This window comes from Pelophylax lessonae (genome assembly GCF_965119305.1).
Source record: "Pelophylax lessonae genome assembly, chromosome: 3".
Classification (NCBI taxonomy): domain Eukaryota; kingdom Metazoa; phylum Chordata; class Amphibia; order Anura; family Ranidae; genus Pelophylax; species Pelophylax lessonae.
The window spans coordinates 350,737,337-350,752,047 of NC_138770.1; the positions used below are offsets into that span (position 1 = coordinate 350,737,337).

The following is a 14,711-nucleotide window of genomic DNA, read 5'->3' on the forward strand; positions in this document are numbered from 1 at the left end:
TACTGTTACATCTCTCAGTGGGGAAAACACCATCCATTCAGATACAGGGGTGCTCACGGAGTACCATTATATTTGAACAGAAGAGAAGTGGTACCAGTTTCAAACTGCAAAAGATACCTCTCTTTGGTGACATATCTCCAACAGGGGTCTATTTGTCACTAAAGAGAAAAGCAATTTGGTAATCTGGTTCATTGATTTCATTTTAATTTTCATTAACCACTTTAATACATATCTTATGTAAATTAAATACCTTGTGGAAGCTTCCATAGAAGAGTTTCTTGATTTCATCACCCTCAAAGGTTACACTCTGAATCTCTCCCGATGCTCCTTTGTTGAAGAAAGTAAGAGCTTTCTTTGGTACTAGAAAAAAAAAAAGAAGTAAGATTATGACTTAAAGAAATGCACCATAATAATTCTTTAAAGTAAATATATTACAGTTAAAGGAAAGATCTTTACAGGGAATAAATATTGAGAGGAGTGTGGAGTTGTCATTGCTGGTCTCTTTCAGAAAATAGCAGCCTGGCTATCCCTAGTCTCAATACTTTTCTCTTCACTGGCCAAGCACAAGCATGCAAATCCCATGTCAGAGCTCAAAATCTGCATGCTTGTTTTAGGGAAATGACTCATGACTATTACAGCCAAAAACCTAGTATTTTTAGGAGGAGAGTAATTCATTGAGAGATCTGTATTTCCTCAGTACAGGTTTACAATAAATTCTACTGGAGGGATCCATTAGGCACTACAAACCAAAAAATGTATGTTTTTATTATAAGGGAGTAAATGATAAACTCAGGCAAAAAGGTAGAAGAAGAGTGTAAGGTTGTAAGTGTTCATACTTAACAAAGCCCCAAAAAAAACAACTCTTTTCAGAAACGAGTGTTCTGTGCAGAGGGTGAGTAGGCAAGCAAACTTTTGGAGCTAGTATTCAGACCCCAAAAACGTAAATCAGTGCAATGAGAGATTTTCCTGGTACCTTGCAGACAGACACTAATTCTATTCCCCCGGCATTCACTGGCTTTTATCAAACACTATATTCCTCCTCTGCAAAATTTAAGTTTTTCCAACTCCACAACTATCTTCTGACTCATTTGTCACAGCTTTCAGAAGAGATGTGGCTAGCTCTAGATCCCTCTTTGATTCTTGAAGAACTCAAAACTGCCGTTATGTCTTTCCCTAATTCCCTTTTAGCCCTAAAACCTTTGTGATCTTAATGTGATCAGTACATTAGGCACCCAGATCAAACCAGTTTTTGCCTCTAAAATTGTCGGTGCATAATATTTAGTGTGTTTTCCTCAATATTCAAGTCCCCACTTATTATGCTGCCAAAAGAGCCCTTCTGGCATTAGGCATTTCAAAGGATTTTGAGAGTTTTGAGTGGTTTGAGTGGGCATACTTATGGGTAACTCTCCCTAAGTTTGGATTTGGCCCAGTATTTCTTCAGTGGGGTCAACTTTTCTTGGCTAAACCAAGGGTCAGACTTAGAATAAACCCATCCCTTTCTTTCCCTTTCACATCTTAAAATTCTTCAAAAGATTTGATTAGAAACTAGAAGAAAAAGATTAGATTAGAAAATATTTACTTCTCATCCTCATGCATTTTTATTGAAGAGCCATACATGGTGTAAGCTTTCACAATCAGTTATTGGCAGAATAAACATTATAAAACTGATTTGGATGCCCCAACCCCAAGTATTTTGCTACCATTCTACATGTCAATCACATTTACTGTCAATGCCTGCTCTCTATGAGTCAGTCACCTGACATCTGTTAATACCCTGTTTTTTCACAGTGCTGTTATATTGTAATGCTTCTGCAATTATCACTCCCTGTGTAACTGTAATGGTCGTTTTGTGTTTGCTCTGTGCCTACGGGCACCTCAAAAGCTGAAAATAAAATCTAATTAAAAAGAAAAATAGGTTGTAAGTGGTGTACACCAAGGTTCAGAGTTGTATGTGCTTGTTTAGACTGTTTATGTGTATGGGTGACCTTTCAGAATAAATAGAAATGAGCTTCAATGCATATATACAGTGCATTCATGTGAAAAGTAGTAATACATTTTAAAAAAATAGCACAGGTGTGGTAACATTTTAACAATATTCAGCAGTTTTTTTTTTATTTTTTAACTTTGTAACTTAAGAAAACAACTGTTATGCTATTCTGATCAACTAGAAATACAATGCAAGAATAATAATAGCTTTCATAAAAGTAGAGAGGCTTACCATCCAGGGTCACTCCAGTTTGAGGCTTATAACCCTTGTCTGTAACCTGCCATATAGAAAATGGTTCATTGGGTGTCTCGGGGAGCAGGCGGAACAATAAGATGATTGTGTAAGAATGTGGCAGACCCTCTGGATGCAGTTCTCTGTAGAGAAATAAAAAATGCATTACATAATGTCTTTATAATTACTGAGCTGATACTTTGAAAGGTATTTTAACAGCATTTCTTCAAATTATTTAATATTAACAATTCAGTTTCAGTTTGGGACCAGCTGCATTTTGAAATAAAATTTACATTAGAAAAAAGCTACAGGTTAAACATTTTTAAACAACGATGTAAACTCACAAATACAAAGCAAACATCTCTCAGAATAAAGGTTATAAAAAAAAACCTTATTGAGCCACCATTTTTCTTTTATTGAATATTTTAAGCAGAGGTTTACTGAAGCAGCACAGAGAGAAATAATACTGTGCAAGGTGCAAAAACCCATAACAACCAAATAGATTCCAGTCCACAGGTGTGAGACAGTATCAGCGAAAGGTGGAATTTGGTTAGTTGTTATTGGTAACCGCATAGTGCAGTGCTAAATAAACCAACATTTTTAGGGGTTGGACGCATGTTCAAAATATAACATTCAAAGGTTTAGTAAGATGTTCCATACAGTTTGTTTCTAGTGATATTAACCGCTAAACTAAAAATGTAATATATTGCAGCCTACTAATCATTAGATGTGGTGGCGACATCGGTTTGTGTGAGACACAGTTCTGGAGGAATGGACTCAGGAAGCACAGCAGACAGCAGCATTGTCAGTCTGGGCTGAGGGGAGTATTAAATGTACCAGTAGATTTAAATATAATAGCAAACTTCAGCTCACGCTTTATAATCAGTTACAACAACAGTTTATTTCCTGTTGGGATAAAGGTTTTACATGAATAAATGAAAGCTGGTCATTTGAATCACCCTTGCCAGTGTTAAGTGGTCTGTCTCTTCCATGTAAACGGATACATTCTGGGGAGCTTGTGCTTCTAAAAAAACAACACACTTACTGGCTAGATCACCAGATGAAAATGAAAAGAAAAACAGCTTAAAAAGGTACAGTAATATGGCAATCACATGAAAAGGTAAGTTCCAATATAATAAATAATATAAACAGACTGACTGACTGACAGCTAGTTTGAAAAACCATTGGAAAGCAGACCTCTCATCTTATGGAATAATATTCAGATACTGGGTGATACTTATTAATGTTGGTGTACATGCTAGCTCGTTTAATGCAATGTCATGCTGATGGACATTATTGAACAAATGTACCAAAATCAATTTGTTTTCATTTTGGTGAGGAAGGACTAGAGTTTCTGTAAAGTTTTTACTGCAGTGGTCATGGGGTCGTAGGAGCAGAATCACTTTTTTTTTTCATTTAGCCATTGCAATGGGCTGCATTTACTGCAGTACTGAATATCTGCAAGCAGATATATGGATATATAATATATGGAAGCACAGCATTTTTTCTGACAGCAGGAAGAAGCTGTCAGAGAGAGAGGAGAGAGATCGGACTGCAAACTGCAAGAGGTGAGCAATCACAGGCAGACCAATGTAGGGATTAAAGCATATTTAAACCCAAAAACAAATATGAATTATCTTTCAGTGTATCAGTCCTTAGATGTGGGCCTGCATTTGTTTTCTTTTACATTTTTTTCCCTTTTATTTCACCTGGTGATCCTGCATGTTACACACTTCACTGCTCACTCACATCATTGTATCTATGGAGAAGCAGCTTTGTCACCCTAGGCTGCTCTCCTGATTTTGATTGTCAACTTCTACTCCTTTCCCCATTTCCATTACATAGGAGATGTTCTCTCATTTATAGAAAATTGCTTGGAAGGCAGAAAAAATTGGTTGAGCTTTTAGTTCAGATCACAGGAAGTGACATGGACACTAGATATCTGGCAATATCAACAGGTATTTCTGTATTTTCGGTAAGCTGTGAGATGAAAACCAATGCAGTCACTATATTCTAAGGCAGGGATCCTCAAACTACGACCCTCCAGCTCTTGCGCAACTACACATCCCATGAGGCATTGTAAAACTCTGACAATCACAGACATGACTAGGCATGATGGGAATTGTAGTTCCTGAACAGCTGGAGGGCCATAGTTTGAAGACCCTTGTTCTAAGGAATGGTAAGCTGTAGTAAAATGTTCATTCTCCAGTGGACTGTGTTGTCCCCAGGCATACTATGACAACATATGTGGCATGCACATTGCCATGAAAATATCATAACTGAAACTTGCTTCTATATTAGACAAAATGGACAATGGTTTTAAAATTCTGTGTGCAGTAACTTGTGAGTCACATCAAGAAGAGCACCCCTCTTGTTTAACCAATAGCGTTAGATGATAATTTAACAAATAAGTCCAGATCAGGGAACCACTTTTTGTAAACTTTAGATTGCAACCCCTAAAGGTAGATATGCTTAATATATCCAACATAACTTACGAGGTAGGTATAGAGAGGAAAGCATCTTTGTGGAGGTTATATGCTGGGAAGCTGTTAAATGAACCAGGTTGTAAAGAGACACCTTGGACTGATGCAAATGTCTTCTCTGTGAGATTGTAGGCTTCCAACATCCTAAAGCCTAAAAAATAACCATAAGTATAACTATATAGTGCAAAATTCATGAATCACACTTCTCAATAAGGATGTGACAGCTCTTACCTGGTGATGTGTATCCATCAAGGTAAATAAGTGGGCAAGCTAAAAAAAAAAAAAAGATCAAGCATAAAAAGTGATGTCATCTTTTTACAGAAAACAATACATCATACAGTGATTAGTTTGGAACAAGTTTTTGTAATGCAATATTAACACATACAAAGGGATTAGTATCTTAATTCAGCTTTCTCACAGCCAGAAGATACGACATGGATGACATGATGTACCTGTGAGTGCTATGCTTCCCTTTTATAAGAAAGCCACAGTCATTCACAATGTAAATGGAAGCTAAGATTACAAAGAAGCACATAGTGTTCTTGTTATTGCCATTAATTTCATATTATGTCATTCATTAGGATCTTGAAGTCTGGGCTGATAAAAGTTTTTTTGGCATGTGAGAAATTCCTAGAAATAGTAGAAGCTCCACTTTCAATTGGATGCCTGCTTACTAGAATTCCTTTGGCAACTACTTGAAAGAAAGGTCAGAACGATTCTATCCAGTAACTGAACTATTGGTTCAAATTTTTTTTTGTGGTTTTCTCTTTGTTCCTGAAATAAGCAGCCTAATTCAAAGTGATAGAAATGTAATTTGAAATTTAGCTCAACTAAAGCAAACAAACTTCCTCACTGGCATTGTCAAATTATTTGAAAATATTTACAGCAGTTTCTTGGCTAACAGTAGAAAGTTATTTACTGGAATAAAATATGATTATTACATAATAACAAATGATCTAATGTCTATGCGTAAGTTGGATTCTAGAATGTATTGTTGCCTGTTTTAGCATTAGCAAACTATTATAGGTGTCTTTTAATATATTACCAACATGCAAGCTCAAGTTAACCAGACAGGACTTCGTTGGCCCCTTTTCTTTTCATTCCAGATGAACAGGAACATACAGAAAGTTGTCCAAAGAAGATACTTGTTCTGGTAACAACTGTCTAACTGGGCTTCTCTAACTTTAGGGAGATGTCCTCTCACTTCCTGTTGTGTGTACAGGGAAATATCCCCAGTGGCAAACAAAAGCCCCTATGTTTATAACCATACCATACTCTGCCAATAACTGAACAAATTGGCTTTGGATTTAGTTTAAGATAAACAAGATACAGTACCTGTCGGCTACACATTGGCATTGCACTCCCACTGATGTGATAGCATCAAAAAAAATCAATAAACAAAGAGGGCTTAGTATGATTTATATAATGGGTCACTTGGATATAGATGACTTGTAGAAGTCCCACTATTTAAACGTGTAGCTGTGACTTATTTATAGTATAAATGTGCCAAATAGTAAGACTGCTTTATTCCCTTATTTCTGAACAAGTTTAATCAGTAGTACTTAATAATGGAACTATGATAATTTATTTTAGAAGAAACAATGGAGAAGGCTGGGACCAGATCTGAGATGATATCCTTAAATTATTCTTGTAAAAGTACTTTTACTCCACTGTGTTTCCATTCCCACATCTGCCTACATGAGGTTTTACACTGCCAAACAAAAGAATGTTAAGCCAATCCCAGTATAACCCCCTCATCCAACTTTTGCCTCAGTTTTATGAGCAAACAGTACTTAAAGCGGTTCTAAAGCCAGTAGATTTTTTACCCTAAGACATCCTATGCATTAGGGAAAAAAACTTTCTGAGTGCAGCTACCAATATTGTAATTAAAAACAGGTGGAACAACAACTACCTTAACAAGAGAATGAGATTTTGGAGAAACTGCTCAGCTGGGCAATAAAAAATTATGTTTACCAGGGCAAAGGCTGAAGCCTAGGATATCAAACTTTTGACTGCAGGGAAAGATGGACAGACAAGGTATATGGAACTAAAAAAAAAAAAAAACAGATAATAGCTGAAGGCTGAAGTGGAATACCATTAACTTTTTCTTTCACAGAAAGGAAAGATGACTAAATAAGGTATGTCTAAATAAAAAGGCTATCTAGTTACAAGTGGAAGAATAAAGTGTATTTCCCCTTTTACAGCCAAATTAGGATAGCACCTATATTATAGAATGCGTTTTACACATTTACGTAGAATACCTTAAAAAATATCTAAAATGGATGCTTACCATTACACATGCCCTTATCTGAAAACTTCAGGACTGAAAAATCCTGTTTAGTACTCCTTTGTATGCAATGTTTACGAGGGATAAAAAATAAAAACAGTAATACACTGCGCTTGATCAGTAATGCTGTAAAGATAATGATGCTGCATCAGCAGCTAACATGAAAAAAGTTGTTGGACCTCAACTAAAGCCTCACGCCCCCTGATGACGTCAGTGTCTGACAAAACTGGTAGGGGACCGGCATCGCTTGACCCGCACACATCTCCCCAGCGTCTCCCTATCCAGGATTGATGCTGCTGGCTGCTGCTTCCACACCACTCGCCTGAATACACCCCTGGAGGGCCTTGTTTATTGACGCCTTTTATACTTATATCAAATGTGAGTGTTGAATTCGTTTTTTTAAGCCATTAAAAGTTACATGTTCAAACTTACTGCACTATGAGGATTTTTTCCTTTTTGCATCTAAGGTACATTTGAGCTGTCATTATCACTTATGAGGGCTTACTATCCTTGAGTGTATTGAGGTCTGATCAGCGAAAGGGATCGTCCATCCATCCACCTATCTGCAGTCGTGAAGATTGCCATTTGGAGTGATTACTGATCCCTGTAATGGGGATCAACTGCATTTGGTAAGAGGCCCCACTTACTGGTGTCTGGTGAAGGTTTCATCATCATTTTATTACCTGGTGTATGGGACTGTTCTTGAGGCCCCTCTGTTTATGGACTTTCATGCTTCTAACATATGATGTCATCTTTTATATGGATTTGTATTTATTGCTTTAGCCTCTGATAATTGACTGTATCAAGCGCTGCATACTCTGTTTTTAATGTTTACGAGGGAGCTGGGCAATTTACCACAAGCAAACCTCTATGTACTCTGCTGCTAGATCTTTGTTATCAGTTGTAAACTAAAGCTGGCCATACAAGGAAAAAAAATATTTTCTTACCCATGGTTGAAGGAAAAAAAATAGCTTGATTCCACCATCAACACAGACAGTGTTGATGCAGGAATCCCTCCTGTCAGGCCATTGTCTTCTCTCGGAGGAGAGGGGTCGGGGGTGCGGCTGTCACTGCTGGGAGAAGACAGTGGTTATCGCTAGTGGCATTAGCAGTCACTAGCGATAATCACAAGAGAATCCAGCAGGCTGGTTGTACCCAAGTTGATTGATTGAACAAATTGGTACATTCAGCCTGCCCATTAATGCTTTGAATACTGCTGAACCGGCCAGGATCCGAATATTTTATGGCCAGCCTTAATTTGAACACTGTTTGCCCTAACAAAGAGTTAAAGATCTAAGATTTTAGATTCTGAAATTGCATGTTAATGAGGGGAATTGAGCATCTCCCAAGAAACATCTAAAATGTACACATACCAAACATATAGTGGGGTTTTCACAAATATCACTGCAAAAGTGGAAATACACTTTAAGTGGAACACCCTTAACCAGGGTCCAGGTTTGGCCTCCAAAGCTGTTGCTGAGGAAATGCCAATCCAGATAGCTGCTGTGTGGACAAACAGAGTTTTTCAAAATCTTGATTGAAATACAAAAGAAAATATTTTAATGGTGATCTCAAATAAAGATAATATAAAAAAAGTTTTTCCCCAAAAGAGCTGAAAAAAAAAAAGTATCCAATCTCCGTGGACACTAGTAAGCAATTGGGACATAATAGTTGGAGTTGAAGTCATAGGGTTGGGGCTTGCTTAAGATTTTTTTTTGTTTGCCAGTGTCCACACCTTCTGTAATTGGCAGTTTAATCCACATGTCTAAGTAATACCAAATTTCTGTGTCCATCAACGGACGATAAACTATCAGATTTTATAGAAAGAAATATTTTATCATACTGAAAAATGTTCACTATATTTTTGGACATAAAGTTCAGTTTTTTTATTCTCTTACTTATCTTCTTGACACATCTGCTTCTTTACCCTTTACTAAAAAAATGTCAGTGTATTTGAATCAAATCATTTTCCATGACTCTACAGCATTGGTATACACTGTTTTGCTTGTATATGTTTTGTGTAACATTAACCAGTAGTTCAGTGTTTGAACTCACTTGAGGTTGCTGTCTCACACACAAATGTGATCAGATTATCTTCAATCTTCTCAAAAGCATCAAAGTCATCAACAATGAATACATGGCGATCACTTGGTTTACTGGCTATATCACGGAGCTCATTATAATCCACATCAGCAACTCCGATGACAAAAACACTGAAACCTGAAAATGATATAAGGCAATGTTAACATAATAAAAATAACAATAATAATAATAATATTCAGTAATAACAATATTTATCGATAGATAGAAAAAATCTCACTGGGGCACCACAGACACTAGAAAACATATGTGCATGCAAATGAAGGGTGCTTGCAATAAATTAACACTATTATTTTGCTTCAGGAAGAAATGTATTGCTTTAACTAGAAGCGATCTTAAAGAATGTAAAGAAATAAATGTGTTATCTATCAAGCTGATCCACTATTCACATAGCTGTACCACTACCAAGTATGCAGGTTAGGAATTATGACTTGACATGTTTCCTTTAAATGAAATCTAGAAACTATGACTTAGAAAATGATTACAGTGATATGCAGCAGTGCTAATCCTTGATGATGTGCATACACCAAACTGAAATCTACTCCTCGTGGGGATGCTAATGGGTTTTATTCACTGCTTTGTTTTAAATAATTATATGTCAACCCATCTGGGAGTTATAAGTAGTTGCTCGGTCATTCAACTTATTGGCAATTATCCAAACTGAGAGCTTTGGGTCGATCTTGCTTTTAAAAACCCAATATGATTTGAAGAAATTAAAAGACTAAACCCTAACCAAGTCTATATTGACACAAGCACTGTTACTAAAGCAGTGTTTGTTGTTATATATATATATATATATTGAGACCAGATGAGACTCCTGGGAAAATGTGACTCAGGATTCATGTTTAGAGTAAATGCAATGTTGCAGAGGGTTTCTAGGCAGAGAAAGCTGTGTATTTGTCTTTCTCTGGATTTTGCATCCCTGGAGCAGAACATTCAATCCTGTGTATGGATTTTGCTAGACAACTGCAGCCTGGTCTGAGGATAGCTCAGGGCTCCCAGTTTGGAGACCGCTCTTAGTGGGGTGATGGATAGTCCTATTGAGGGGTCAGTGGGCCCAGCTAGAAACCAAAAGACAGAGGGTCTCAGTTCCAGGAGTCAGGTCGACTCCTATCAGAGTCAGGAGAACCCCCATCCATAGGCCAAAGGTGGGTCATGCAGCAGGGTGCTGTGATTAAAGGCTAGAGAGCCAAGTATTCCAGGAGAGCTGGACAAAACAATCAGAGAGACTGGTAAGAGGTGTGGCACTGCAGTTGAAGCTGAGTGAGCTTATGTGCTAGATGGCTCAGTATTTTCCAGTGAGTGTTTGATTCTGCTAAAGCTGGAGAAGGTTCATGTGTGGGCGTAGTTGGCCTAGTTAGTTCAGTCATAAACTACGTCCTACATGTTTCGCCACAGATGACATCATCAGGAACATCATCGTCACGTATGACAAAATATGTAGTCTATGTCTGAACTAACCATGCCACCTGAGCTTGTATGCAAGTCTTTTTCATCCTGGGAACTACCATTTTAACCGCTGAATATTCAATGAATTGCTGTAAGCGTTTAGTAACCTTTTTTCAAAATAAAAGTGTTTTAAGGTTTTACACTATGTGGACCCCCTTTTTCTTCCTTATTGGTCGCGTCTGGGGGACACCAGGGGTTTGTTTGGCCAGCCATGTTACCTTTCTTTCCAGTCTAACCACTGAGGGATTTGCTTTGAGTGCTTGATCATTATTTCAATGCTTGTCTAGATTCCTATAGCGTGGAGTCTAGAGATCTGGTAAGCTCACATCCTGTTTATTATAATGTTAGAGGTGCACCAGGTGGATGTTTATCTAAACAATCAAATTTCTTTGGATATTACTTCAATGGACTTTCTTTTTATCTGTCAGCACTTGAGCACTTTAGTGTTCAAGCACTATATGGATTATTTTCTTATAATTTACTTCATTTTTTTAGCGCTGCATTTTTTATCATGTATGTTTTTTGCATAATCGGCAAAATTGTGATATTACAAGCAGCTTTATTTCACTTAGGTTATATAAAATCAATAAATTAATACCCGCGCTGTGATGTATAAATAAGTGAAAATAAAAATTATATGTTAAAACCTGAAGCTGCTGCTCACTAGGTAAAACACCAGAAAAGCTAAAATTCATATAAGGCAGCGCTAACAGGTAAAAAACAAAAACTATATATATAGTGCTAAAAGTGTATATATAAAAATGAATCCATGTGACTGTGATCAAAATATTAAAATACTAAAATTCATATAAGATAAAGTGCATTCATGATCATCAAGTAGAATATCAATACATATTAAAGTGCAAAAAATATATCACATCATGTGTCCATGGTGCAACCATATGTAAGGTGCAAAATATATAATAAGGTGCAGTCCAAAAAAGGTTTCCTCCAAAGAAACTAAAGTGTTGGAAAGGTGCTCAGATCCATATAAGTGCCCAAGTGCTCTTCAGGAAAAGAACCCCCAATGGGGATGCACCAAATTCTGGATATAAATGAGCCTTAAGCAGACATGATATCCCTTGGCCGGATGGATGGATGGATTAAATGCAACCTCTTAGGCAAATAGAATATCCCTTGGCCGGATGGATGGATTAAATGCAACCTCTAAGAAATGGCTCCTTTAATGGTTCCTCTCCTCTCTCTCCCCAACAGTATGTTTCAAAAGAAAGGGAAGAAGCCAAACATAGTGAAGCCCATAGGTATTTTATTGTAATCAAATTAAAAAATAGTACTCACAAACGTAGCGTAATATTCAGCATTGGTATAGCAAAATTCAGCATGTCACTCCACTTCCGTGTACGCTGCCGGCGTGCGTTCCACGGTGGTTAACAGAAAATGACGTTGTAATGCTCCGCTGACGCACTTCCGGGCAGCGGAGCATTACGACGTAATTTCCTGTTAACCACCGTGGAACGCACGGTGGCAGCGTACACGGAAGTGGAGTGACATGCTGAATTTTGCTATACCAATGCTGAATATTACGCTACATTTGTGAGTACTATTTTTTAATTTGATTACAATAAAATACCTACGGGCTTCACTATGTTTGGCTTCTTCCCTTTCTTTTGAAACATACTGTTGGGGAGAGAGAGGAGATTGCCTTACAGGGGGAAACTTTATTTTGCCACTGCTTTAACCTGGTATTCTTCTAAAAATAATAATTATGGGTGGGCTGATGCTGTAAACTACATCCTGCAAGAGTGTGGTCAATTTTGGGATTGTAAGCCAGTTCATAATATGCTCTTATAACTTACTGGATAGAAGACACAATTCTGTTAGGAAAATAAGCTGTTACATTTCTATTTTAGCAGCCAGAAAGTGCAAGTGGGCTGCATGCTTACCAGAGTGTTGTATATCCATGGCGTACTTTTTCACATCATCTTGAGATCTTCCATCAGTGACCACAACGAGCACCTTAGGAACAGACCGTCTCATTCCGTTTTCCACAGTTAGAACCTTTTCACGGACAAACCTAAGTGCTTTTCCTGTAAAAAGGCAAACAAATAGTATATAATTATTATTGTCCTTCATGTGGATGTTATTTGTGACCCCATAGACACATTTTATGTCACCTTTTAAGCATGCATATTTACAGCTCTATTCATTAAAATATTGCAAACTGGAGTAAGAAGGCTGCAGTCTGTAAGCACCATTGCATAAAGAGGCCTTGCAAATTCCATGTTGAATTCAATCATCTCTTAGTAATCATATCTTCTACGAGGACACAGGACACTGCATCTGAGCACCACAAACCAAAAGCGCTATTTAATTCATTGTTAATATTCAAAGCAAACTCATCCATCCATCCATGTCTCCGTGCTTACTTTTGCTGAAAAATCACTTAGAAAAACACCACCCTAGCATTTCTGGCTGTGGCCATCTTGAGTAAGGGCAGATGATTCATGTAGCATGTACAAAGTACTTACTGGAATCCAAAATGGCCCATTAGATCTCCTTAAAGTATCCATCTCCATTATACCTCGTAAAGTGTTACTAAACCCTGCATTCACTATACCTGGTCTCCCACAGTACACACAACATGGAAATGCAAGTTTTAGTAAATATAAACTGCTAAAGAGCAGTCTTGTGATGTCTAATAGTGTCTGGTTAAAGCTTGTAAGAGGAGTTTTCATTTTCCCCTGGTTGTCCTATAAGGCTGCAGGACCTCCTGATCCTCTGTGTGGACAGTGCTATTTGGCCCTGATCACATGCACCCTCCCAAGAAAACAAAAAGCCCTCTAACAATACACACCAAACTTAGCATGCGCAGGAGATAGACTGGAATCAGTAGAAGAAGAGGAGGATCAGAGAGACAGGATCACACGGCCTTTATACACAATGCAGAGGATTAACCCCTTGGGTTGCACAGTGAGTATAACCAGCATGCTTTACTGCATATACAGACTGATTTTACTGTTGTGGGATTAGTAACAGTTTTCCCTTTATAAGGGGCACAAAGTTATTGAGAACCTTGGAAGGTTCTCCCTTCGTCCCACCTTCACATCCATTTTTAAGCACATGTTGGGTGATGGGGGGTGCCTGATTATTTCCATTTATCTGTGCATAAACAGGATGTACTGAAGAACAATGCTTTAGCACCATTATTACCCTTGTGCTTCTGACCATCATCAGATCAATTAATTATGATCAATATACAGAACTGTTATGTAGTTGAGCCAAAAATATTTAACAGTGTGTATAGCCATTAAAGGAGAAGTATGACTTCTCCTTTAGTGCAGTAGTATCTGTGCTGTAGGATCTGTAATCCTGTGAACCCTTTTCAGCTAACAGCACGCTAAAGTTCACTGTTAGTTGCCATCAGTGCTCACTGGAGGGGCAGGGCAGGGCAGAGAGCCAGTGACTAACAGAGCGTAGGGGAGAACTGAGTGATCAGCAGGGGAGGGCTGTCAGCCTTAGGCCTTGGGGGCATGTCCAGTAAAGTGCCCCATTGAACCATTGAATCGGCTAACCATTGATGCCCACCTGGTTTTATAACGGATATTGTAAAAGGTAACTGATGCTAAAAAACGTCAACCACCCGCCCGGCGCTAAAATATATATATAAATCAGTGTAAGGTATAAAGAAATAAATATATCTACTCAAATCATGAATAAATAGTAAATAAAATCATGTAGATAAAATCATGTAAAACATGTCACTCTGTGCATCCTTTTAATGCACTAGCTGCCACTGTAAACGTAAAACTTGCAAAATCAAATGTATAATAATAGCCCAATCTGTGCGTCTCAGTTCGTTGTACCCGGGGAATACCCATTCAGATACTGGTTGCAGTAATAAGAGAGTTGATAGCGGTATTAAACTTTGTTTTGTATCGATTAATCTTGTTTTTCCGGTATTTAGAAAATGATTCTATGGTATGTCCATATTGAATTTCCTTCAGGCCAGGTAATGGCAATGAAGAGGTGTTTGAACCCATCAGTGGTGTAAACCAATCATGATGGGAGGGAGGTCCTCCGGCTGCATACATTAATCTTGATTGCAGCAGCGCACGTTAGTCCTCTGTTGAAGTCTACCAGACGAAACCGGTCAGGATGCACGTACGCTGCTGCTGAGGAGACGAAGGGAGGATACCGCTGTTGTTCTGGATCT

The 14,711-nt window shown here is 37.9% G+C and overlaps 1 protein-coding gene across 1 annotated transcript in view; it reads right to left on the reverse strand.

Annotated features, from left to right (window-relative positions):
* COL12A1 (collagen type XII alpha 1 chain) overlaps positions 1–14,711 on the reverse strand; it is a 237,203-nt gene that overhangs the window by 50,822 nt on the left and 171,670 nt on the right. Inside the window, exons 45-50 of the mRNA XM_082249431.1 lie at positions 12,442–12,585; positions 9,044–9,208; positions 4,933–4,971; positions 4,714–4,852; positions 2,219–2,361; positions 251–360 (exon numbers count right to left, since the gene is read on the reverse strand). Of these exons, the coding sequence (XP_082105557.1) occupies positions 251–360; positions 2,219–2,361; positions 4,714–4,852; positions 4,933–4,971; positions 9,044–9,208; positions 12,442–12,585 (740 nt within the window). The remainder of the gene's footprint in view (positions 1–250; positions 361–2,218; positions 2,362–4,713; positions 4,853–4,932; positions 4,972–9,043; positions 9,209–12,441; positions 12,586–14,711) is intronic.